Genomic DNA, 27,436 nt, shown 5'->3' on the forward strand with positions numbered 1-27,436 from the left:
CCATTACCTCACCCCTTATCTGCTTCATGCCAGGCTCAAGCCAGCATTCCTGCTTCCTTTGACTGACTGGGGGGAATCTTTTTTTTTCTTCCCTATCTTATCCATACAAAATAGCTTCTGAGTAGCCATTTCTATGACAGTGGGAGTGGGAGAGAAGAATAAAAGCAAGTGCCCATTAGAAAATACACATTTATTTGATTCCACAGAAGCTATAGCAAATGAAATATGGCATACAGAAGATGTCAGTGCCCCACAATGGGGTAGTTAAGAACTACAAATATTGCCTGTACACATGGCTGTCTGCATGATTCAAATTACAATGATAAAATGTACACTATGAACAAACCTGTGAAAAGACGGTCTTTTGTTTTGAGCATTTTTTCCAATTCCCAAAGTTTATTTTTATTTATTTATTGTATTTCTATACCGCCCTTTCCGAAGGCTCAGGGCAGTTTATTAATAAAATCAGCACCTATTTCTGTGCAGCATGAGGTAGCTTGCCCATAAGACTATCAGTCCTTCCCCCTCCTCCCCCAAAGCAGTAACTTGTACCATAGAGCATAACTATAGCCATAACCTGATTTTTGTCAGGAGGAACAGAATATCCCTTTATTGGGTATAATAATGGTTAAGAACATAAATGCTTGTAAAAAGAGATTGGACAGATTAATGGTGGGTGGGTACATCAATGGATGCTAGTCATGATGAGTAAAGGGAACCACCTCCAGAGGCAGTGAAACTCTAAAACCCAGTCTAGGATAAGACATCTATGGAGGGACCTGGCCACTGTTAACCTGTTTGCTGGCCCTCCAGTGCATCTGACTGCTGCAGTAAATGAACCACTGGTCTGACCCTCCTACCCAAAGGAGGGGTTAATTTAGCCTAGCTTGAATATGGTAACTGGTACTACTGTACATTTAAAAGGTAAAGGTATCCCCTGTGCAAGCACCAGGTCATGTCTGGCCCTTGGAGTGACGCCCTCTAGCGTTTTCATGGCAGACTCAATACAGGGTGGTTTGCCATTCCCTTCCCCAGTCATGACCGTTTACCCCCCAGCAAGCTAGGTACTCATTTTACCGACCTCGGAAGGATGGAAGGCTGAGTCAACCTTGAGCCGGCTGCTGGGATTGAACTCCCAGCCTCATGGGCAGAGCTTTCAGACTGCATATCTGCTGCCTTATCACCGTGCGCCACAAGAGGCTCTGTACGTTAGCTGAGCTTTAAAACAAATCCCCATATCTTCCATTACATATGGTACTTGACATGGTTCACAGCAGCTGCAGTTCTGACAATATACAGTGAACATACAACTTGGAATCTGTGTCCCTGAAGTCAGTTGAAGTTCAAGTTCCACCTAGACTCCTCTAAGTTTCAAGGGACAGAATTTGAGGAAAGGTTAGAGCTGCTCTCAGCAGGTATGTGGTAAGTACTACAGTAGGGTCTGGAGTTTTGAATGTTAACTTTATCATTTTGGGTCACGCAATGGCACCTTTTGGTGCTCACTAGTAACACTTGACTCCTAGTACAAACATCATTGCTAACTCCCCCACCCAATGAGATGACAGCCATTTGGCCGAGTGCTTCACCTAAGTGAATCAATCTGCCTCAAAGCTTGCCTTAAAAAGCACTGATGTTCATGTTTAATAGGTCCCTCCCTTTCCCCCCACAATAGAGGGGTCATGCAGCTGAGCCCATGAAACAGCCTACACCGAATCAGTCCCTTAGTCCACCAAAGTCAGTACTGTCTTCTCAGACTGGCAGTGGCTCTCCAGCTGAGGTTTCTTGCCTCACCTCCTACCTGCCCCTTCCAACTGGAGTTGCCAGGGATTGAGCCTGGGGCCTTCTACATGTCAAGCAGATGCTGCCACTGACCCACAGCCCTTCTCTTTGCACTGCCTCTAATCAGCACACAGAAGGCTGTCAGCTTCTCCTCCCCGCAACTGATGTGTAATATGGAAATCTGTGAGATAAAGTGGCTTAGAAATGTAATGTGAGAAATCCTTCACTACTGAGATGGGAGAGGCATGTGATGCAGCTTTAGTGATTGAGGCTTCTTTCTTAGCCAAGCATACCAACACAAGAAATTGGCCCAAAGGAAGGGTTTCTTTGCATCCACCTAATTAATCTGTGCTCCTACTCAGGCAATTTCTGGTGTTCTGTTAATCCCAGAAAGATGAGAATTATTACTAGAAAAGCCACATTGAGAGCCTGCTGTTTGCTTACTTATGTAAATATTGACTTGGTTCTTAAAAATGCAAGTTTGCCTTGCAACCCAAAGATATGATAATGTCATGGCAGCTATTAGCAAGGTATAGTTTATTTCTTGATGACTATTACTTCTACTATTGAGATTCTCTGAAAAAATAAATGCTCAACTACAGAATCTGAGGCAATTCACTTAAATATTCTCGCTTACCAAAGAAAAGTTTATATAGGTGTCGCCATGTCAGGTTTTTGTACCTTCACATGCCACTTGTTCCCTCATCTGTATAATCATGGTGATTATAGAGCAAAACCTGCTCAGACACAGGTTAGAAGAAACCTGGGCTGAGTTTTAGTCACTACATTTAAACATGGAGTAGACAAGACAGGAAGGCCAGATTTCTGCTTTGCTATAGAAATGTCAGCTGTGATGGTAGAAGTTGACTGTAACGTGTCATATGTTGCTGACATATCAATATGAATGTAGCAAGGGTTACTGTACTTCTTATGAAGTAACTCAGCAACTTTTAATTGGTGTCCCAACCTGCCTGACCAGCCAATGATGCAGAAGGCCTTTGGACTATGTTGTGCCTAGGAGAGTCAATTCACTAACCCAACAAGAGGAGGAGTCCTTATACCTCAGTGGGTTCCATTTGAATACTTGCTGTCAATGGAAGGGTGCTCGCCAGTCACCAAGACCTCAAGCTGGAAAGTAGAGGAAAAATGAGGCATGACCTCAGCAGCCACTATTCCTGCGCATGAATGCATGCCCATGAACAGCATACTGCATTTCAATAAAGTTCAATGAGCCTACAGTGACCACACAAGGGCCTAGCACTTTGAAGCCACATTTCGCATAGAAAGGGATGAGGAAGTCTTCACACATAAGTGTAGCTCGCCGAACGTATGGCAGGCAGCACAAGTACTGTAGGTAGCGCCACATCAAGATGGATCCTTTGCCTTGTTGGCGGAAAGTGCGATGCACTGCCAAAACATGGATGTGGACAGTGGAGCCATGGGGCTTGTGCAGAGTTAGAGCATCCTGCCAAGGAGAGGGGGGGGGGGGGGAGAAAGAGAGAGAGACTCATCATTACTATTGGTTTTTCCAATGGGGAGGCATGGTTCTAACACTTAAATGGAAAATAGCATCCATGTATACTGTATTAGATCTGACCTATCAATTGGCACACTCATTGGTTCCACCAGAATTAATCTCATCACACTACATCTGATGTTGTTAAATGTGATGGGGTTTGGGGGGGGGGAGGTTGCTGCAAGGATTTGACCCCTCTTCTTGTATCAAAATAAACCAAAAATCAAGCTAGGAAAAGAACAAACAATCCCTGTCTGAGAATTGTTTCAGTACAAGACTTGAAGACTGGAGTTTATTCAAGGAGAGTTATGTGATTGCGAATATGCAACCTGGTTATATGGGTGCTTGTATGCAAGAAATATACTCTGAATGAGGCAGTAATTGATTACATGACAGAACTTGTGCACCGTCGGTTTCTTGGGGTCATTTTTTACATCTGTTGCATTGCAGAGGGCTGAATTCTATGCAGCACCAGTATATGAGGGTTCCATAAGCAAATTCCACCCCCCTTCATCCTGAAGCTCTTGTGAATCTGAGGGTCAGGCAACACACATGAATGAAAAACCATGAAATACAGGCGGCTGAATGAATGAGGGAATGTGTTAAATCAATCACTAGGCAGGGGCATCCCCCAATCTTATAATTTTGACTATATGAGGCCCACAAGTGGCTGTTAGGGAAAATGTAGTGGGGGGGGGGAGCTGCTTCCACCAGTCTCTTCCATTACAGAGGACATTAGTCTTTTCCCAGAGGTTTTGTCCCAGAAACATTTTGTATAACCATCTGCAGCTTTTGAAAAAATCTGAACAAAATGACTATATTCTGCAAGCAAAAATATGATGGGGGGGGCGGGCAGGGAAAATGCACATTCTGCAAATACAAAGATTGTAGAAGTCAAGTTGGACCACCAAAAATCCAACCACAAATATCTGTGCAGAACTTTTTAACTGGACTAGTTCAAAACTATCTAAAATATGTGTAAGGGGAGATGGGTTGTTCTCCAGAATTCTTCATCAAAATTCTTTTTCATGAAGAATTACATTCTGGAAAAAAGCTTGTGCACTCTCTTGTGGTATTGTGTTACCTTTTAATAGGAGCCACCACATCTGTTTAATACCACTAAAAGTGTAGCGTTTGTATGTATCTAGATTTCCATAGCCAATTCCTCCAAAAGCTAGAGTAACAATGTTTCCACACCTAATCAGGACTTCGAGCAGAAGACCTTGTATGGACAAATTTATTGTCCCAGATTTTAAAAGTAGTTCCATAGGTGTGACTCTACCCCAAATCCACTTCAGTGATCCAGTAATAAGTTGCCTGCCTATAGCTGGGAACAATTTTATTCATTTCTCTATGCATCTCCCTGAAGAAAGGACATCGAATCTTTACCAGCTGGATGGTAGAATTTTAACAGATGGCTGCAAGAAACAGGATTGATGGGGCCCATTTATCATGAATATATGAGAAGTAGGTCCACTGTGTTGGCCAGTGTGCATTTGTTCTATGTTAAATTATAACTATCACTTTGACAATTACCAAGTGACAAAGAAAAACATTTAAAAGGATGCTTCTTACCTGACTGAGTCTTTCCTGATCCCAGAGAGAACCAATAATGAAAGCTACTAGTCGCCCTTCTTCAAACCAGCCAAGTGACAGCTCTGGACACAGGTTCAGAAATTGACGAATCTCATCCAGGTGGAGAGGGCAGTCTCCTGATACTGAAATAAATGCTATAGAGAACAGAGGTGTGTTTGTGGTGTACTCTTAAGTATCCAAAGATACACAAGTGGAAAGAGGTGATAGACATAACTGAACTGTTGAATCTAATGGATTATTTTTGGGGACTCCTGCTTTTATTTCTGAGGCTTAAGTTTAAAAAGAGCTACTAATTCCCATTCATAGCTCCTGTAAGAAAATCTCCAGGCAATACCTTCTGTTACACTATTTTTAACAGTTACTGGACCCTTCTAAGTTTTTGTGTCCCTGCAACTTATCTTAGTTGTCCTGAGTTTAAGGAAACACGTCAGGGTGTAAGTGTTTAAATAAATCAAATGAAGCTGGGAATTGAATGAAGATACTTATAAAAATGTAGGATATGGATGAGGTTCTGTCTTACCTTCTCTCTCTATTTCAAACACGCTAACAGCATCTTCAGGCGTGAGGCACCGAAACTCACTGGCAGGAAGAGTGTGCCGACGCTGGCGCCCAGGAGAGTTCCGTAGAGGTCTGAAGTGAATGGGCTTGAGGAATGGCAGGGCACCGATCATGGACATCCTCCCTGTTTATTTCTGTGCCTTCTGCAGACGTTCTGCCTTCTTTTGGAGTCAGCACGTTGCTATTTCAGTCAACCGCCTCCAGCACTATCAGCCAGCAGTTGAAAATACCTGCATAGCACATATCCAATTAGGTTGCTTGCATCCCTCTCTCTCTATATATATATACACACACACACGCCTGGTGTTAATGTCTAGCCTCTTAATTGTTGTCATCATCACCACCACTACTGGGAAAATGAAGGTCCACAAGGTTGTAGAGGTGTGTCAGTGCTATTGTCCAGCTCACAAAAACAAAACACTCAGCAGCTGTGAATTGGAGCAGTAATAACAAAAAAGGCAGGGTTAATACACAGACATGGTTGTTGAAGAAATTGTTAGTCTGAGGTCACTAAAAGGCTGGATTGAATGAGTCGAAAGCTCTTTTTAATACCCTAATCCTGATGGATACTGATTGTCTCCCTGCTTGGTACTGAGCCCCATCATGTTTTAGTGGCAAACTCAGAAATCTAGCATCAGGAACAATGTGCTGGGCCTCCATGAAGACTTGTAATACCATGCATCAATCTCTGACCTTCTGTAAAACTAGCCAGTAATCATTAGTTAAGAAGCCAAACCAAAGAAGATAAGGACCAGTGTAACTTTTCAATGGAAGTTGCAAAGAAGAAACGCAGCAGGGGAAAAAGTAATTGTGAGGGTAGTGGATTATCTTTTTTTGCAGAAATTATCAAAGTGCTGTTGCAGAAAGAATTCCTCTTCCAGTAGAGCAGAAAAGCCTTTAGCAAGAAGTTCTTACATACACCAGCTAGTGGCAAAAAATGTTTAGATCGGAAAGAGAAAGAGGATCATCATACTGGTGTGATCCTCTGACTACCATACTACCAAAGCTGACCATACTGGTGTGAATATGCTCCTGCTTTCATTCGTGCATGTGCACATGCATGCATGCGTGCATGCAGAGTCATGTCTTCATTTTAGGCTTCCCTCTCACTGCCAATTGCTGTATGGAAGCTCAATAATCATCAATATTTATATTTATGTATTACATTTGATTGATGATTCGTTTACTTCATTTATACCTTGCCTTTCTCCCCAATGAGGACACAAATGACAATGCATGCTAGGTGACAAGACTTTAGAAGATGATGCCTATCTAGCATGTATTTGTCAGCATTTATTCACTTTGCTACCTAATGGAACACCCAGGTTCAAAGAATATATAAACACCTATTGCAAAGGATATGGGTGTTTCTGCCAGCCATTCCTAGCTCTCCTTTCTAAACTACAATCACCGACAACAACCCCCCCTCATTTTTGTACATCCAAGCAACAGAGCCCCACAATTGTTGCTGGAACTAGTTTTGTTCACTTCTCTCCACTTGAGGAAACGGTCTCCATTCCGTTGTCTTTCACTCACTTTTACCACTCTCAGGATGGAAAAGGGAAAGATCTGATCACTGCATTAATTCCAGAGAGACCCACCAGGTCTGTTTAACTGAGTCTCTCCTGATACTAAGAGCCTCATGAGAACCTTCCCAGTCTTTTCCTGGGTCTCCTAGGGGCCACATAAGCCCATTAGCCATTGAGCTACATGTTGGGGGAGCTCTGGTTTAAAACTTTTTAGAAACAAGGGTAAGCTAGCCAAGCAAATCTGTACCCTAGTGTTCACAAATTTGCCATCAAGTGTACAGTTCTTTGCTTATGGAGAGGTGAGTTGTTCTATGAGAAGGGAAAGTAAGAAATCAGAGAGACGTTTGGAGAAAGGCAACACCTTGAATAATGGCACGGGGCATCTGAAGAAAGTGGTGCAGTGATTCAAGTGACAGAGACTGGGAGACCCTAGTGAGCATCCCTGTCCTGCCAAGGAAGCTCACTGGGGACCTTGGGCTAGTTATTCTGTCTCAGCCTGATATACTGTGTTACTGTGATAAAACAGAGCGGGTGGGAGAAGATCCACCGCTCTAGATGATGGATTAATGGATTGTGTCTTTCCCTTATTATGTAATTTTGTTCCTCATAAATGCTGCATGGACAAGGAAATCAGCATCATTTTGGCAGCATCAGGCCTTCAGTCAAATCACCATTGCTAATTCCTGACTGCTGTCTTTTTGCTTCTCATGTTAATGCACAGCTCTGATGCATATGAATATAGGAAATGGCCATCAGGAACTGGTCCCTATAAATCTGGCTGGGAGGGTGACAGTTGAGATTTTCATGTACAGGTCACTTGTCACGTCTAAGCACTAACCTCAGGGACCCGTGATAATGGGCTAATCTCCTTTCACCTGATCTGTCTGTCAATTCCCCTTTCACTCAGGGAAGCACACTGAGAAACAGCACATGGAGCTATAACACATGGAGCACACGCACGTATGTTGCATGCTCTTTGTTGCCTTCATGTTTTTGGAGTTACTGTATCTGTAGAGAGCTCTAACGGAACACTGTGCATGGCAGACATTACCCCTGCTGCCCACTTCTCATGGTTTAAAGATCACAAATCTATGCAAACACAGGAAACGGGAGCATTTTATTTATTTATTATATTTATATACTGCCCTCCCCTGAGGCTCAGGGCAGTTTTGTTAGTTTACCCAGACATCCCCATTTTCAGTGTGCCACATCTGCCAGTTGCGCATTTCTTTTGTATTCATCCGATACCATTAGCCAGTAACCAGTCTGTAATTAGACTGCGAAGTGGACACCTGTGAAGCCGCCATCATTAATGATCCAATCTCATTTTTTGTTTTTGCACAACCTCCCATTCTGCATCCGGCATACAGCAGCATGGCTAAAATCCTCTCATCACTACCCCAATTAGTGTAGCATTTCATGTGGGAGTCTGCCGCTGCATCGTTTTAATATTCCCGTTTCTGAAACTAGGCAAGTTGTGAATCACAAGTGGAAGCCTCTAGCTGGCAGAATGCAGGGTGAATGAGTCGCAGGAGAGGTATAACCCTTTTCCTGTTAGCCATTTTTCAACTGAAAATTGTCCTCCAGCTGCTTTTGTCCTTGAAGGATTCCCAATACATCTATATAGAAAATATGGTTTTTAACAGGAAAGCAGCCAGAGTCGGAAGAATTCGGCACTCTTTTCCCTTTATTCCCCACTCCTTTCCTCCCAAAGTAATCTCCATTAAATAAACCTTCATGTCCAGTTTGTCCCTGAGGCCATCTGTTGAATTTATGGCTGAGGAGATAGCTGATTAACTCAAAGATGTCCAGGATCTTAACTGGTTTGCTTTCATCTACCAACTTTCAGGTTAAGGACCCCATCTCTGCAGGAGATAGTATTATTTAGCTTTCCTTGACCTATCCAAAGTTTGCTTTGCATTGTGGTAATTTAAATCTGCCTTGAGTCTCATTGAGAAAGATGGGTTATAATTTTATCTGGCCGCAGTGCTGTATTAAAATAAAGTAAAGTAATAAAGTAAATAAACTGTTTCCTTTGAATACACAAACCTTTTTGTGTGCCCTGGAATTTTGGCTTTCCACTGTGCAACATTTTGTATTTATTCACTGTTTTTGTCCTCAGTGAGAACTCAGAGCAGCTTATAACATCGTTCCTAACAGTGACTCTAAGTCCAAATTTACTTTGTACATTGATCCACCTATTGCCACAAACAATGACCCTGGGACCCATCTGTTCCAGAATTCAATTTTCTAAAGTACCCAAGCAGGTGTTTTGGAGAAACTAACAAACAAGAGATGCAGCTTCCTCCACTATAAACCCAAGCCAGTGGGAGCTGACCCTCCTCTGCCAAATGGGCCACAGCAGGAGTTTGAGTATGCGGCTCATTGGGCATTGGGTTGAAGAGATATGCAAAGATGGCAGATGGTAGTGAGGAGGTGAGCAACAAGGGGCTTGAGTGCAGTACACCTTCACATGCAGGCAGAGGGCAATGAGGTGCGTCAGGGGGCTGGGGAAGAGTTGAGGTTGCTGACAGAGCCCCCACACATACATGCCTCTTTCTCTTTTCCATTATTTTTAATGGCATACTGAACAGCCCCCATCTACTCTCCAACCTTCTCCCATTCCTTCTTTCAGCTACTGCCATGAAGTTACTAGTAGCCAGGTAATTTTAACCCTCAATATTGGCACAAAGAAGGAGGGAGAGATGACAATGTGAGAAGCTGACAAGGAGGAAAGAAAGAAAAGGATGCAATGGGCAGGAGCAGCCATTAGGGAGGGCTGACCTCCAACGCACTTACAGAGGCTTCAGAACCCACAGTCGGGTCCCAGCTCTCAAGCTGGGAAACACTGGTCAAGGGACAACTCAGTTTTCAGGGCATTAAATACCTATATGTTTTGGGGTTTTTTTTGGCAGAGATAGAGAACCTCGGACTAAGGTAACAAAGCATCTTCTGTGTCTTCCCCATGTTAGGGCTATGACAGTAACACTCAAGCTCTAGAAGATTCTGTGTATTTCCAGATATGGAAATGTAAAAATCTATGTGTACTCACACAGAACTGGTTCCAGCAAGCATTAGCAAAATTCAGACCAATAGTAATTTAATTGTACTCATCTACTTGAATTGGGGCGAATAATTTAGTCTTCTGGAAAATGTGATCAATTACATTTTACAATGACATTTCAATTACAAATGTGATCATAATGTCTTCCTTGTGGAAGATTCCAGAGGTATTCTTCTGGAAAATGTGTTTTCCAATTACAGGGCACAATCTGAGGTCTAGGAATTCCATCCCATTTCCCTTGCTCCAAGGTTGAAACCTTTAATAATGAATATACTGATTCATGTCATTAATCACTGATTTTAATAATGGATTTGCACTAGGGAGGGAAACCTTTGTGAAAGATTTTCAGTGCCAATTACATTATTGTAAAAAAAACCAAAATATTTATTTATTTTTTATTTAATTTCTTCGAAGACTCATGGTGGTTACATGAACAGATAAAACCCCCAGTAAAACCAGTCAACTCCCTTTAAAATAGACATAAGAAGGCAGCATAATCCTCCCCCTACCCTCTCCCAGCCAGCCAACTGCCTTGCGGGATGGGGTTTGCAGGATGTTACAGCATGGCCCAAGGAGAAGCCCCTGTTGTTCCTAGCCCCAGCCTCAACCAAATATATAAATATATCTGATATCAGAAAGTATGTTTGTATTAGCTATTTATTTAGATACTTTTCTCCAGGAAAATAAACTGCAGCACTCATTAAGTATCCTTTCAGTAATTTATTTTAGAACGATTGTTTATATCAATCCACTGAAAGACCAGTTAAGTGTTAACTAGCACCTTGACTCTAAATACTAATTCAGAAGGTAGCCTTACTGTGCTCAATTGTGCACAGTCAAGTTTAAAGTGCATAAACCTATATGTAGCTTTTCAAAGTCTGTGGTAGCAAATATGATCCTGTCCATAACTATATCCATGTATCATATTTACCCAAAAGGAAAATGACCCCTGCCAAAAACAAGTTATAGACACAAAGTTTTAATGCTGTATAAACCTTTTTATGGATGTACAATAACCCATTCTTTTTCTTGACAAAAAAAAACTGAAAAAAACTTCTAGTCTTTCTTTTGGGTAAATACAGTAAACCTTACTTTAATGAAGAACTAAATGTACAACTAGTACAGGTATGCAAGATGTGAAGATTTTGTTACAGTATACGTATAAAATTGATAATATGAACATAATGTCTAGATTTGCGTTGAATGCAAATCACAGAAGTGGTCGGCATCTTACTCTGGATTTACTGTCTGGTTTTTAAATTTGAGATATTATAGGATACTTGTTATACTTTATAATGGCCATTTTATCAAAATAAACCTGAGTGCAGTAGCAACATAACATGTAGACAGCCACTTTCTTAGCGTAACTTTTCCAGGTCAGTGTTGTAATAATCAGTACAAAACTGTAGACTCTTACCAGTAAATGAAGTTTCCTCGAAAGACCCTTACAGTTGTCCCCTCTGAGTGACACCGTGGACTTTAGAGAGGTACTGCCCGAAAGAAGAGAAAACAGACGGTAGTCAATTCTGAAGTGTTTCCAAGCTTTTGTTCTGCGGAGGCTTAAAGAACTCCAGCTTATATATTTGTTATTCATACAGCACGTGATGATGCTCTTAAGACGTTTCTAAACCCTCAGGAGACACAGCAAGATGTAAATGGGCTTCATGGTGACATGGCAACAAGAGGATCCAAGCAGGCTTTAATTTCTTGGCATGATTTTCTGCTGAGGGATAAAGTGTTTTAGCTGATTGCTAAATATGAAAGGCAAATGGTCAAGCAAAAGTGCCAACAGAAAGCAACACGACCACCCATGCACATGCTATGCACGTAATATGCAAGCTTTCTTGAGAGTGAATGTGGCTCAGTCAATGCTATTGTAAATCCAGTTATCTCAGTGTCTACCACTTGGCCTGTGGCATTCCATAACCAAATTATGCACCACCATTATAGATACTGTTGCAAGCATCAGCAGTCAGTTAGCCAGGTATACTGGGAGACTGCTTTATGTTATCTAGCAAAATAAGATAGAAAACAGGGTTTTATTTCTGTTTATATGGGAAAATTTCAGCACAGTAAAATTAAAAATATCTATTCTAAGTAACTGGATTACATTTCCCAACGCAATGTAAGGGAGAGATGCACAGAATGTAACTTTTTTGTTTCCTTCTCCAGGAGTAGCATGCAGGCTCTGGGAACACAAGACATCACCAAAACCAATTCAGAGAACTAGCTTTAAGGGGTTTCCCCCCCCCTTTTTTTAAATTGTGATCTTTAAAACAGGTTATTTCACAACAATGAAACTAACATCTGCAATTCTTTTTATTCCTGACCTGGATAGCTAAGGCTAGCCTGATCTTACCAGATCTCAGCTAAGCAGGATTGACATGTAGCTAGTATGTGGATGGGAGACCACCAAAGAAATTCATATCATACCCCTGAGGACACTGTTTGGGAGAACTGTGATAAATTTCTGTTCTACAAGCAAAACAGTGCTTGCAGTTTGTTAGATATAGCCCGATATCCATGCAGATTGCATGTTTCAAAGACACATGCCTGTGCTCCAGGTTGATGCAAAATGCTTGGATTTATAGTGAGTTGGCTGTTTCCATGGTAACAAAGTGGGGGGGGGAGCTTTCTGGCAGAATAGCAGCCTGTTTCCTGGTGGAAGATTCCAGAGGTATTCAATGAACCACTTCTCCAAATGGAAAGTGAATTTCCAGGGCAGCGTTGAAGGATAAGAGTACCAGAAGCCCATGATATTTCCTGTGTTTTATTTACAAATAAATATAGATATGTGACAGGGTGCAGGAATACACACTACCTAGCCAAACTACAAGATTAATAACCAGCTAAAGCCAATATTCAAAATCATTTGTTGTATCTTTAAGTTCTTTTTACCTTTATTTATTTGTTTGTTAATTACATTTATATACCACCCTCCCCTGATGCTCAGGGTAGTTTACATGAAACATAGGGGAACAGGAATACTCCTTGCTCCGCCAGGAACCTGGGTGTGATCCTGGATTCCTGGATGCTTCCTTCTCAATGGAGGCCCGCAAGAGTAGTACAGCTGACATTCTACCACCTTCACCAAGCCAAACTACTAGTGCCCTACTTGGGCCTGGAACACCTAGAGACAATGATCCACACAATGGTCACCTCTAGGCTAGACTTCTGCAACTCACTGTACGCAGGCCTACCCTTAACTTTGATCCAGAAACTACAGCAGGTCCAGAATGCAGTGGCCAGGGTCCTCACTGCGACACCATGGAGGTCCCACATCCAACCCATTCTCCAACAACTTCACTGGTTACCAGTTGAATTCTGGAACAGGCTTAAGGTGTTGGTAATTACCTTCAAGGCCATTTGTGGTCTGGGCCCAGAGGGACCGCTTCTCTGCCTATGCCCCTCAAAGAGTTCTACACTCTCCCACCTCCATCCAGCTAGTGATCCCTGACCCCAAGGAAGTTTCCTTGACCTCAGCCAGGGCCAGAGCTTTCTCCATCCTGGTTCCCACCTGGTGGAATGAGCTCCCAGAAATAACAGAACTAAAAGAGTTCCGCAGAGCCTGCAAAAGGGAGCTCCTCCACCAGGCATTTGGTTGAGGTTGATCAAAGCTAAACAACACTTAGTGGGCTCACAAACCTCCCTCCCTTGAACCCATATGCCTGAACTGACCAAGCATGATTCTGTTAGATTAACTGTTAGAATGTTATTTTCTCTGTTTATTGTTATTATTATTACTGTTGCCATTCATCTGATATAATCACTGAGTTTGATGTATCGTTCTTGTTTTCGTTCCGTGTGAACTGCCCAGAGCCTTAAGGGAGGGTGGTATATAAATGTAATTATATAAATTTATAAATGATATAAATGTAAATAAATAAATAGGAGCAATACAGTATAACTCAGTAACCATTTCAGACGAATAACAACAGAGAGAACAGTGATTAACAACCTCAACATTTAAAAAGTCTCATGGTTGGTTGGTTCAGGGTGTTTAATTCATGAGGAGAGAGGTTCAAGGTGTCCAGCAGATATTGCTGGATTCAGTCAGCTTGTTCAGCTCCCACCTCAGGAGAACCCTGAGGTAGTTAATAGCTGATTTATAATGCAATGCTACATGGAGTTACTCCAGTCTGAGTTGATAGTTATAATGACCAGTGGGAATACTCAAACTACATCAATAAAATGATATGTTTGTAGCAATACCACGTGGTTCACTAACCTCACACTGTCTCAATGCTACCCAGAACCCATGGAACTTTTAGTCACATGACTGATGGAGAAAAGCTTTTCTTCACAAGATTCAAGTCCTACTCCTCAACGTTTGATTCAACTTTTCACCAAGAAAGTATTTCTTACTTGATATTCTTGTCCCTTCTAGCTAAAATTTGATCCTCATTTTTAGGCAAGGTCACTGAAATGGCTGTTGTTCCAGCAAGATGCTAAAAGTTTTAGTTTCCTTATTTTCTTACCTGCATTTTTTCCATTTGTAGAAAATGAAAATGGCACTGGTTTCATCTTCAAATTATCCTTTCCAAATGACAAGCATGGACAAAATATTCTTGGTGCACTGTGGTGTCTTGGGTCCTCCTACTTGCAGAAGAAATGCTTTGGGGCTAGAGCTGGTCTATCCAAGGGCTGAAAACCTTGTGGAAACTTCCTATTCCCTTGGTTATAGGAAACTGCTTGTAAGAATGGCAAGGTGCTTTGAGAAGCTGTCTGAACTTAACTGGTTGTGCCTGGTTCAGTTCATTGCAATTTCACTTCAGGTCTTTATACATTCACAGACCCAGAGTTAAACTGTGAGATTAACACAATTTGGCATTATCTGTAGTCAAACCATGAACTGGAGTCAAAGAGTGCCACCTATTGGCAGAAACCATAGTTTTAAAGGCATTTTAAGAAAATGAATGGGGAAGGAGGCAATGTGACAGATGTCAGACAGGTTGTTTCCCAGTGTCTGCAGTAACCCAGGTGTCAGTCACCACCAACTTTTATAGGCACTAGCATCTTGATAGGTCTATCAGAAGATCACAAAACAAACTTAAACAAGGTTCATCTCTAGAAAAGCTAGAAAAAAACAAAGAAGCTACCCACTGCCTGCCATTGCTATGACGCTCCCAAAACCTGTATATAATATGCTAAGCTTCTATATATTAACAGGCAAAAAAGTGCTGTCCTTAAATAGTCACATAAAGAAATTCTGTGGAAAGATTTTTTTTTAAACTGCCCCACCTTTTCAATGCTACTGGACAAGATGGGTGTGCCAGATACTGAAACCATTGATCATGACAGGCAATTATTTTACCAAGGTCAAGAGAGCTTTGCAGATGCTATCACAAAATAGCCACATGCTTACAAGATGCTATTTCCACTGACCATCTCTGTCTAGAAAAAAGAGACCCATACGTTAACTGCCAAGACAAAGCCCACTGTCTATCTGAAACTAAAGATATGTAGGTGCAAAGCAAAACATATCACAATAAGATGCCCATTTAAAAAAATGACGTGAAGCGTACTACAGCTATGGCTGTAACACAATCAACTGTTCCAGTCCTGCTGATTCAGAATGTCTCTACATGAAGGTGGCAACCACATGCCAACTTATTCTGCAAGTCTCATACTTTTGCATAATTGTAAATTATTATTTGTTCATGCCATGATTTATTTGTCCATTTGCACCTATATGTTATATATAGCATCTTTTACTTGCTTTAAGGCAGTGGTTCTCAACCTTCCTAATGCCGCGATCCTTCAATACAGTTCCTCATGTTGTGATGACCCCCAACCATGAAATTATGCAAGTGTTCTTTCACAGAAATTAAACCAAAACTGACCATTGTTCATGACTGTATATAAATTGTTTTTTCCCCCGGGGTTTTTCAGTTCCCCGGGGTTTTTCTCGTCCCATCATGCCAATCTTGCTCTTTTCCGCTGCTCCAGACAGACGAACGCTCTATCTCAATCTACCCCACAAGGCTGCTGTGTAGATGGTGCCCCCCCACCAAGCTGCTTGCCCTGCTGCAACCTCTGTGACAGGGTCATTCAACCCCCAAAGGGGTCCTGACCCCAAAGGGGTTGAGAACTACTGCTTTAAGGTGTATGCCCATGCTTCTTACTTATGAACATAACTTTTGAAGTACTAATCCAATTTCAACACTCTATGCATCAAATTACAGGAAATGAATTGGATACCAAATAGTAATATACTTAAAATAGCTCAGTGGGGTGTTAAAAGTTATTCTGGAGTCTGAAGCAATTATTTGTTCTGATTTTGTTCCTTAACCACGCCAGCTCCAATTTTCAAAATGGTATCATTGCTAGTCTCCTAAACAGACCTTTGATCAGTTACTTCTATAATCAGCTAGTGGCACCCAGGATGCAGTAAGAGGTGCAAGTGTTGTTGAACCAACTTCTAAAAAAAAATTAGGGGGGTTAGTCAAATGGAAGCCAAAAGAGCAAATAAAGAGGGTATAAGCTTCCAAGTATCTCAAAGAGAGCTTCAAAACCACAAGAACTGAAGGATGGACTGAATATCACAGATTTTTATAACTATTATCAAGACAATATGATGCAAAAATGTTTAATAAGCTTGGTTTATAACTAAGGAAACTATCAAAGGAAGGAAAAATTCTTTTACATGGAAGTGATGTCCAAGTGATAAGGGAGCACAGACTTTGGCAGACCAAACTAGACAGTAAAGCAAACAGAAAAATTTGAGGAAGATATGATTTTAGAACTGGCTCCAATTGATCTGTTCCACCAGCAGAAGAACCTCTTGCACTGTTGGAAGGTACTCCTATTAACAAAGGATATTTGTTACATTCAGGCCATTAAGAAAAAAATATTAGAAATAGGAAATATCCAGGGAGGAAGCAACATACTAGGTTTCTAAGAAACAAAAGAACTGGTAAAGGGAAGACAGGAAGATTTGCACAGGTCTTCACTGTGGAAATGCTGGACAGATAACCTGCATCGCAACCATTATTTTGAGGGGAAATGTCTTAAGTAGTATAGATCAGTGGTACCCAACCTTTTTATCACCGGGGACCGGTCAACACCTGACAATTTTACTGAAGCCTGAGGAGGTAGTCTTTTGCCGAGGGACGCCGCTGCCTGAGCCCCGGCTCCACTTGCTTTTCCGCCAGCGCCCGACTTCCCACCGTCCGCTGGTAGGCACTGTCAGCAGCAGCTGCACAGTGCCACACCGAAGGGAAGCCCCAACCATGGCAGCTGTTGGAGAGCACTAAAAGTGAGCAAGTGGCAGGGCAGCCCCCAAGGCAGCAGCCGGAGAGGATGAGGAGAAGCCGCGGTCCTTCACCAGCCTTGGCTCCAAGGAAGGGGAAGGGGGTGGCAATCCTTGCCCAGGAGGCTTACTCCTTCAGGGCTCTCCCTCAACCGTTGGTGGAATGTATTGGTCTAGCGTGGGAATTGGTCAAGAACTTGGCCACCTGATTGGTTTACCATTCACCCAATGCTCCTCCTGATGCTATGTCAGGCTTGCTAGAGGCGGTGGCCGCCTGGACATTGCAATTTCCTAGGCTTATAATCCTGGGTGGCTTTAACGTCCATGCAGATTTGCCATCTCCAGGACTCAGCCTGGGCTTGGTGTCAGCCATGGCTACACTAGGGTTCTCACAATTTGTCGCCAGTCCCACCCATATCCTTGATATGATCTTTGGTGTGGGGATAGAGGTGGACCTGGTGGCATGTAATGTCATCCTATAGTCACATCACCATGCCCTGAAGGCCCAGCTGAGGGTGCCCCTCCCTGTTTGGGCGATAGGCATAATTTAGCCCGCCCTCAGAAACTTACGGAGCCCAATAGATTCTTGAATGCTCTGTGGATCCCAATGCCCTCCAGTGATCTGTGGATGATTGGCAGTCCTGCCTTATGGCCTCTATTGATGAGATCACTCCTCAACCTTCTCCGTCTTTGCCTCAAACAGGCTTCATGGTATACCCAGGAGCTTTGTGAAAGGAAGAGGGAAGTGAGACAGCTACAGTGAGTGTGTCAACCGGAGTGGTGTTGGATGGCTTCAGGCAGCTCTCTTTAACCAAAGTGGACAAATTCCCAGTGAGGGCAACTATTTGTCACCTAGATCATGGTTACTCAAATTGGGTAACCAACGGATAGGAGGGGTCTTGTCAACCTCTCCTTATCATCTGGAAAGTTTACTGAAGGTCTGAAGGAGGCAGTGGTTCACCCTCTTCTGAAAAAAACATTGCTGGATCCACGGGACCCTACCAGCTACCACCCAGTTTCGCATTTGGCATTCCTGGGTAAGGTGGTTAAGAGGGCTGGACCAGCTCCGGGCATTCTTGGAGGAAACTTCAGCCCTGGATCCATACCAATCAGGCTTCCGGCCTGGCCATGGGGCCTGGCCATGGTTGCCTTGATGGATGATCTCCAGCACTAGCTGGATCAGGACAGTTCAGCTATCCTCGTGCTTTTGGATCTGTCAGCTGCATTTGACATAGTTGACTATGAGTTGTTAGCGCACCACCTGGTTAGCTTCAGGATCAGGTTTAAGGTTTTGGTTCTTATCTTTAAGGCTAATGGCCTGGGCCCTGCCTATCTGAGGGACTGCTTATCTCCTTATGCTCCCCGCAGGGCTCTTCGCTCTGCAGGTTCAAATCATTTGCTTGTTCCTGGACCCCAGGAGGCACGCCTGGCCTTGACCAGGGCCAAGGCCTTTTTGGTCCTGGCCCTAACCTGGTAGAATGAGCTCCCAGAAGAGCTAAGGGCCCTAATGGAGCTATCACAGTTCTTCAAGGCTTGCAAAACAGAGCTCTTCCACCAGGCATTTGGTAATAGCCAGGTTAGGAAGAACGGGTCCCTCTTGATGTAGGCCAACAGGCCAGTTATCACCAGTAGACCCCCCCCAGGTGTGGGTGGCGATGTCTGTTATTATAGGGTGGGGGAGGGGGGAGGTTTTAGATTGTTTTTTGGCTGTCATTGTTTTATGATATTGTCTGCATTTTATGTGGGTTTTAACTTTGTTGTACTCCGCCATAAGCGGGCTGGTTCTGGGAGTGGCAGTTAACAAATATATAAATATAAATAAAATAAATACATTTTCTTTTTGCATTACCATATTGTTAGGTGTCTAACCTAACACTAAAAACAGCAAAGGGTATACATCCACAACATCTACAGAACAAGTTTTAAAATTCTCCCCAGTTTTCACTATCTTGTATCATTTAACCACTTTTAAAAATAACTGATTAGGCCTAGAACTAATCCCCCTTTAAGACATCTATCAACAGTGTATCAGGAAACTGGCATTTGCTTTCAAAAGTCTTTGTCTCTGTAATCTCCTTTACACTGCAAAACAATGCACTAGCCTGAAGCAGTCACACTCGCACACAGTGGTTACAAGGATCAAATGAAAGAGAACAGCGTAAACCAGATTGGGTCCCCATTGTGGGAGAAAGACAGGGGATAATGAAGTAAATAAAGCTGACTTCCCCAGGACCATCTGTCTGACTGTGGACTTTCTATAGTAAGGGGGTGCAGCTGGTGATATTGTGCTGCTGCACTATTACATACTACCAGCAGATGGGGATAATTCCAAACCACAGGGACTAATGTGGATTTCTACTACTTGCCTTCCCAGTACTATAGCTTTATGTCCTCCTATGGGGCCAGGAGGAGAGGGCTGGCCTATAAATCAAAATGTAAATAAATAAAATTAAAAGAATAAGAGTAATGAGCTAGGTTTCTAACGCAAGACACCTCTGGAGTAAAGTAGTAGCATTTAACATGTGCACTAGAAAAGGTGTTTCCATCTTTGACTCCTTCAGCAACTAGCCATTGGCGCTTCCCCTTTTATGCCATGAAAGATCAGTTGATTATCCAAGGCACTCTCTACATCATTATAACTGCAGACAGCTTCCCTTGAAATCATCATCATGTTGAAATTCCTGTCAATTGAAAAGAACATCCACAAGGTGGAGCAATGGTATTTCCTAAGTTATGTGGAAATGTAGGGACACTGGGCAAGCATGCTGTATTCGAGTTAAGTTTCTTGAAACCAGCAATTCCCTTGACTTTCAAGTTTACTATGGATTTACTTATCTGACCTTTTGCCAAACACAGTGATAATCACATTTAACTTGTCAAGTGCCTGTAAGGGCATAAGTCCCTTGTTCTGTTCTAGAGGCATGGGGCATGTTGATGAAGTATTAAAACATTACTCAAAGCTATCAGACAATTACTTCTTATATTACACTGGATTCACAGTAGTTTCTTATGGCAGAGCTCCTGCAAATTATAAAACCACAGCACCCAGATGAAAACAAAAGTACAGTCTTGGCTAAACAGCTTGTCATAAATGTTAAACAAGATAGGAACAAAGAGGAAACTGGTTTATGATTAGCCCAACCAATATTTAACATTGACTGATAACAGCACTGCTGAGTTTTAGGATGATGGTTTGTCTCTGATTTGTTACTGAAAAGCTTTTGAATGAAGCAGGCGTGCACGTGTAACTACAATTCTGTAGAGGGAGCTTGTATCCATACACTGGCATTCAGTTGAGGTCAGCCAGGACCAACAACACCCACTAGGCCCCTGAACCTCCCAGGGATCCATGTTATTCTTCTGTTGTTGTTATTGTCATTACCATTGCTGCTGTTTCTATTCGACGTAAAAAACTGAGTTTGATGTATAGTTCTGTTAAGTTTCATGTGAACTGCCCTGAGCCTCAGGGGAGGCGGGCATACAAATGTGATAGATAAAGGTAAAGGTAAAGGTATCCCCTGTGCAAAGCACTGAGTCATGTCTGACCCTTGGGGTGACGCCCTCTAGCGTTTTCATGGCAGACTCAATACGGGGTGGTTTGCCAGTGCCTTCCCCAGTCATGACCGTTTACCCCCAAGCAAGCTGGGTACTCATTTTACCGACCTCGGAAGGATGGAAGGCTGAGTCAACCTTGAGCCGGCTGCTGGGATTGAACTCCCAGCCTTATGGGCAAAGCTTTCAGACGGCTGCCTTACCACTCTGTGCCACAAGAGGCTCTGTGATAGATAAATAAACAAACAAATAAATACATGACTGGTGGGGGGTGATATTAGGTCTGGTGGGGAAGGTGAGTCCTTCTCTGATTTGCAAGAGACTATAAACATAGGGAATGTCATAGATTATGGTAGTCTGGAGTCAAAATCATTCTAGTGCCAGCAGGGCCAGCTCAAAACATTTTGCCACATTCAGCTGCAGAAAAAGGATGCCTCTTTTTTCATTCATGTTGCTGCCTAATTCCAAAAGACCCATTCTGGAGCCAGGTGGCAGCAGCAGAACTGGGTAGGGCACACACACCTACTCTAGTGCACTCCCACCAGTTTCAGATAGCCACCTCCCCCCCCCCCCAGTTTTCAGTGAACCAGCTTGAAGTAGCAGCAAGAGCAGGGAGCAAATTACCCATGTTCTGAAAATCAAAAGCTAAGTAAAGGCATACACACTAATAATGGCCCATCCATAGTTGGGGGTTTAAGAGCTATTTAATTTGTTATACTCCTCTCCATACTCCATTACATGAATTGGTATTGAAACACTACTGTTTTCACCCTATCTGAAAACAAGGCTCGCTACTTCCTCATGGTTGGTTTTAAATTAAAAATTGCAGTATAATTTTGTTATTAATATGGCCATAAGCAATCTTGTCCCTCACAGTGGGTGTGATCCAAAAGGCAGAACACCTAACATACTTGCCAGTTTGTTAAGAACATAATACACATGTAAGACTTTAGGAGGAAGGGCAGGATGGAAAGGACAGGAACAAGAAATGTTGTATATGTGACTGTATTTGTACACCTCCATTTCTTTAGACTTAAATCTCTGTGTGAAGGAAACCGAAGCATTCTGAATCAGAGATGGCAAAAGATAACATAGCTCAGCAGAGAAATCCCAAGCCCTCTTTTATTTATTTACATTATTTATAGTCTGCCTAACTCACTGAGACTGAAGGCAGATTACATAGTGCAAGTCAATATGATAAACAGCATGAGACATCCAATAAACAGTGAAATAGGGTTTGGAATGTAGAAATCTGAGATAGATCCAAGGCATAAGCATCTCAACATGACACATTGATACAGGAATGAAATAGCAGGAGCATACTTAGAGATAACAGGTACTATACAAAGTTGTATAGTTCACAGTCCTATTCTATTACCCCAAACAATATCTGGCCCACCCTTAGTACCTGTGGGGAAGATAATAACATTTTGTATAAAGCTAAATGTGTGAGACCTTTCATGATGTCATCAGGCAGGCCATTCCATAAGGCGAGGGCCACAGAGAATGCGCGCGTAGAGACTGTTGCTGATGTACAGAATGGCTCCTACAAAAGGTCTGCTCCGGTGAGCCCTTGGTGCTGCATTCCACACAGGCATATCACAGTGCCATTAACAAGAAGTCCTTCAATGGAGACAGCAACTGAGAGGACAGGGATGATTATTAATAATGATTCTTACATTTATATCCCACCCCTCACTTGTACCTTGGGGGAGGCTATCAACATTATTAAAATGCAATATAATGATAAAACAATATGTCATTAAAATAGTAAACATTCAGGAATGGTAGAACTGGCAAGACTTCCACCCTATTGGCCCCGAGTGTGAGTACACCCGAGGAGTTGACCCCCGAGGAGCAGTTGATGATGCTACGAAGGGAAGTGGGTATGGGGGTGTGAGGGGGTGTGGGGGGAGGCCCATCAATACCAGCAATGCAGTAGTTGTGATGGCCTCAAATAAAGGCTTCACGGAAGAGCTCAGTTTTACAGGTCCTGCGGAACTGCTGGAATTCCAACAGGGCCCTGATCTCACTTGGAAGCTCATTTCCCCAAGCTAGAGCCGAAAGGGCCCAGACCCTGGCCGAGGCCAGACACACTACTTTGGGTTCAGAAATCACCAACTTGTTGGCATAGGCCAAGAGTAAAGCCCTTTGGGGAGCATACTCAGATCGGCAGTCCTTACAAAATGCTGGTCCCGGACTCTGTATACATATTTAGATTGCTGGTGAAGGTCGCAGTAAGACTTCAGCATAAATTATAGACATTGGATCTAGGAATTTTCTGAGCTTAATGCATCCTAGCAACAGCAAACTCAACATTTCTTCCCTGGAGACAGACTGCAGACTTGGACACAAGACTACAGTGTATGACACATACACTGTCTTCCTACCTCAGTGAGTCACCAGGGACCTATTAAATTCATGCCTCCTCCACTTTCTACTACACATTGTCTGTAACACTATCCTGGGTGCAAAAGTTTAAAATTTTCAGCCACCCAGATTTCTCATAAGAGCTCTTCACTAAAACAGCAAATTTAAAAAATAGTTCATTGGAAGCTTGGTCATTATTGATTTGTTTTTTACGTTGAACAAATCAGTGGCAAACTCTCAAACAAACCTTCTGAACTATTCATTAACCAACAAAATACCACACTTGGCAGAACTTCCCATAGTGTTCCAGTTTGTTCAGTCCTCTATCTTACTTTTATCTCAACCTCCTACTCGTTATTCAAAAGACGGGGAAAAGCTTCCTACTTAAATAGGACAGCACACTTCAGCAGCTCTCCAACTAATTTCTGAGCTATGATACTTCCATGAGTCTGCCTTTAACCTTGAAATCAGTAATAATTTATGACCAGAAAAATGAACTGAGCAACAAAACAGTCCCAGATTCAGCTTGTTCTCCCCCTATATTTCCAGGAGTCTGAAGTCCCTCAATACAGGAAATCTAGGATCTCTCAAATATACTTGTTAAAGCAGTGTTTCTCAACCTGGGGGGTCAGGACCCCTTTGGGTCACAGAGGTCACAGCAGGGCAAACAGCTTGACGGGGGGAGGGGGGGCATCCATACAACAGCCTTGCGGGGTAGATCGAGATAGAACGTTCATCTGTCTGGAGCAGCGGAAAAGAGCCAGATTGGCATGGTGGGACAATAGGCTGAACTGAGAAACCCCAGGGGGGGGGACAATGTTTATACAATCATGAACAATGGATATTCACGCCACTGGTCAGTTTCAGTTTAATTCATGTGAAAGAACACTTGCATGAATCTATGGTTGGGGGTCACCACAACACGAGGAACTGTATTAAATGGTCGCAGTATTAGGAAGGTTTTGAGTACCACTATGTAAAAGCAAGATGGGCAGTAGACAGAGCAAGGTCCAGCAGCACCTTAAAAAATAGTAAAACTTGTGGCAGGACCTTTTGTGAGTTACTAAAGTGATTCACAAAAGCTCATCCCCTGCCACAAATTTTAGAATCGTAAAGAAGGGATTTAATCTAGTCCAATCCCCTGCAGCATGTGTTTAAGGTGTTGCTGGATTCTTATTTTTTTCTACATTTCTTAAAGGAAGAAGTACCTTGCCTTTCGTTTTCTTCAGCAATCGGGTTTTCTTCATTTTCTCCTTCTCCTCCTCCATTCACAGACTTCCCCGTCTCTCTCCCCAACACCTCCACCCCATTTCCCTTTCTGTCGCTCGGTGGCTGTGCCAGCCTCGTCTTTCCTCCACAATATGAAAACCAGCTCTGCGCTCGCCTCCCTTTAAAGTACACTTACTTAGCAGGACCCTCTTTTATCAAAAAAGCCGCTCAGCCCAAACGGCCTGAACGTTCCCCTTCTTCTGCCCCCTCCCCGCTTTTCCGACCCCTCTTTCCATTTCCACCCCAGCCGCTTCCCTTGGGCTGTGTCGCCCTGTCCTTCCCGCCTTCCCGCCGCTCTCCCAACCTGACGCCTCAGCGGCCACTCCCGCCCCTCCTCCACGGCGCCCCGCCCCCTCGCGGCGTACTCCGCGCTGGCCCCGCCTCCTCCGCAGCGGAGGCCGCTATTTGACAAGAGGCGAGGCCACGCCGCCCAGGCCCCGCCCCCGCCGGACGGTGACTGCGCTGTGGGCCGGGCGGTCCGCGCTGCTGCGGCTGTTCCTTTCTCTCTCCCGTCCCTCCCTCTTCCTCCTCCTCCTCCTCCTCCTCCTCTCAGCCAGCCAGCCAGCCATCCGCGGTGTGCGCGCCATGGCGGAGCCCCCCGCTCCTCCCGCTTCAGCCGCCGCCGCCGCCGGCGTCTCCCAGCGGCTGCTCTTCACTCACGACTTGGTCTCGGGCCGGTACCGGGGCTCGGTGCGCTTCGGCCTGGTTCGCGTCATGCACGGCGAGGACTCCGACTCGGAGGAGGACGAGGGCGGACGAGGCCCCGGCGGCGGCGGGGGAGGCGGCAGTGCTGGCGGCGGCGGCGGCGGGGGAGGCGGCCCCGGCGGGGGAGGCGGCGCAGGCAGCTCGGGCGGTTCCGAGTCGGGGGGCCCCTGCGGCGGCGGCGGCGGCGAGGAGAGCCGCGGCAGCACCCTCCGCCGGGGCTACGTGCGGGTCCAGTGGTACCCGGAGGGCATCAAGCAGCACGTCAAGGAGACCAAGGTGAGCAACCGCTGCTGGGGCCTCGTTTGCATCTCATCTGCATACGGGGAGGGGGCGCCTGCCCAGGGCTGGGGGAGGGGGCGCAGCTGCTGCTGCTGGGCGGGCGGAATGGATGGGCCTCGCTCCATGGCGAGAGGGGGGAGGCGGCGGCCTACTGCAGGCTCCTCGGCTCACATGCAAGGAGAGAGGCTGGCTGGCATTGGAGACCCCCCAAAAACTTGGTGAGGGAAGGTACAGGCAGTCATTCCTTCTGGTCACGCGGTTGCGAAAAGGCCAGCCTTGCAGTGAGCGGCCGCCTTGCGCCAGCTTGGATGATCTGCACGAAAAGCGCTTTCCCCCCTCGACTACCTATGCGTGATGTTCTCTGCGGCTAAAGGAAAATCTCGTTCTACTTTATGCTGTGCTCTTAACGCTAATGTTCTACCAGGAGACATGATTGCAGTTCTTTGTGCTCAATTACCCTCACCCTCCATTATCGGGAGGTCTGTCTTGTGCAGGGAATGTGTCATCTTTATGGGAAAATCTTATTTATCGAGTTTGTACAGTCTATCTGACTCTCTCCTGCAGTTAGCATTTGTTTTTGATGTGGTACAGAATTTTATAGAACTAAGTATTCTTGTGTAGCAGATGTATGACAGTGTCATTTTAAATACCTGTGGCCACAGATCTTGATTAGGGTGTAGTAAAGGCTGCCTGGAATGATGAAGTGTATGCACCTGCTTCTTTCATTATACCTATGTCTTAATAATATACTTTTATTAGCAGGCCCTTGGCTGATTGGTTATGTTTGTGATGCTGCTTGTGCAAATACATTAGGGATATTAATATTGTCTTGCTTTGTGAACGGCCAGTAGAACCTAAAGAAATGTAATGTTTTGTGAGACTAAGCTGTACTTAATTACCAAGCTTTATAGTTTCTGAAGTAATTATCTCATTTTTTTAAAAATACAAGATATTAAATGCAAGGGGAGAAGCAGTGGCTCAGTGGTAGAGCATCTGCTTAGCATGCACAAGGGCCTCATTTCAGTCCCCAGCATGTCCTATTAAAGGGTCTGGCAGTAGATGATGTGAAAGCCTTCTGCCCAAGATCCTGGAAGACCACTGCTACTTAGAATAGATAAAACTGACTGTGATGGACACATTCTATAGAAGGCAGCTTGATGTGTGCTCAGGGTCACTTAATTTTTAAAATTAATGGGAATTCAAGAATTTATAAAGTAGGATTGTATTTCTCTTCATACTGAAGGATGCTAACATTAAGTTCTCAAATGAGTCAACTTCAAATTTTATATTACCAAAAGTCCTTAGGATCATGACTACATGGGAATCCCATAACTACATGGTAATAGATGAGAAGCTCCTAAAAAATTTCTGCTCTTTTAAAGGTTAATTGCATTATTTTATTTATTTGGATTTTTATACCGCCCATTCTTAATGGCTATGGGCTGTTTACATCACATAAGCATAAATTTACATGAGTTCTTCTGCCATTTAAGCTAGTAGAGACAATGGGAAACCTTCCCCTGAACTTTGTAGAATACTTTGCCATCCAGTAACTCCTTGGGTTTCCTGTCATTGCTATAGAAAACCTGTCATAGGAAATCTTTCTTGATCTATACTAATGCCCTCAACCATTTTTGTACTGTTGTATGTGTGCCAGATAAATATAAACAGCTATTATCCATTAAGTCTTTCTCTTCTTCCTCCCCCTCTGGGAATTAGGTGATGCAGTTTTGGAAAACATGCTTCAGATAATGAATAAATTTCTTGATGAGTATTCTTTGTCAGTATTTTGTTATTAAATGATACTAGCAAGCTCTAAAATGTTGCTGTTATTCTGTATCCCTTATGAATCTGTTAGTAATACTTAAAATGGTACAAAAAGTCCAATCTGATTCATCATTTTGACCTACCACATGTTGGAGAAGACAGTTGTGAAATGGTGACTGCATTAGTAGAGTGTAGATGGC

At 43.6% G+C, this 27,436-nt stretch overlaps 2 protein-coding genes across 9 annotated transcripts in view; one reads left to right on the plus strand and one right to left on the minus strand.

Annotated features, from left to right (window-relative positions):
* Window positions 1–175: 175 nt before the first annotated feature.
* AANAT (aralkylamine N-acetyltransferase) lies at window positions 176–25,273 on the minus strand. Of its 7 annotated transcripts, none has more exons than XM_077327699.1 (6): window positions 25,146–25,273; window positions 22,302–22,487; window positions 11,460–11,532; window positions 5,412–5,679; window positions 4,871–5,025; window positions 176–3,244 (listed from the first exon to the last, which is right to left on the minus strand). In XM_077327699.1, the coding sequence occupies exons 4-6, from the start codon at window positions 5,566–5,568 to the stop codon at window positions 2,939–2,941; spliced, it is 618 nt and encodes a 205-aa protein (XP_077183814.1). In that variant the 5' UTR covers window positions 5,569–5,679; window positions 11,460–11,532; window positions 22,302–22,487; window positions 25,146–25,273; the 3' UTR covers window positions 176–2,938. The 7 variants fall into 7 exon arrangements, with proteins under 7 accessions (XP_077183814.1, XP_077183813.1, XP_077183816.1 ...); XM_077327698.1 differs by lacking the exon at window positions 25,146–25,273 and adding an exon at window positions 24,430–24,759; XM_077327701.1 differs by lacking the exons at window positions 22,302–22,487; window positions 25,146–25,273 and adding exons at window positions 14,521–14,848; window positions 24,425–24,759.
* Window positions 24,915–27,436, plus strand: part of UBE2O (ubiquitin conjugating enzyme E2 O) — a 106,314-nt gene continuing 103,792 nt past the window's right edge. For both annotated transcript variants that reach the window (XM_077327688.1, XM_077327689.1), the window contains exon 1: window positions 24,915–25,466. In XM_077327688.1, the coding sequence (XP_077183803.1) occupies window positions 25,071–25,466 (396 nt within the window). In that variant the 5' untranslated portion in view covers window positions 24,915–25,070. The remainder of the gene's footprint in view (window positions 25,467–27,436) is intronic.

Source organism: Paroedura picta, chromosome 3 (assembly GCF_049243985.1).
Source record: "Paroedura picta isolate Pp20150507F chromosome 3, Ppicta_v3.0, whole genome shotgun sequence".
Taxonomy (NCBI): Eukaryota; Metazoa; Chordata; class Lepidosauria; order Squamata; family Gekkonidae; genus Paroedura; species Paroedura picta.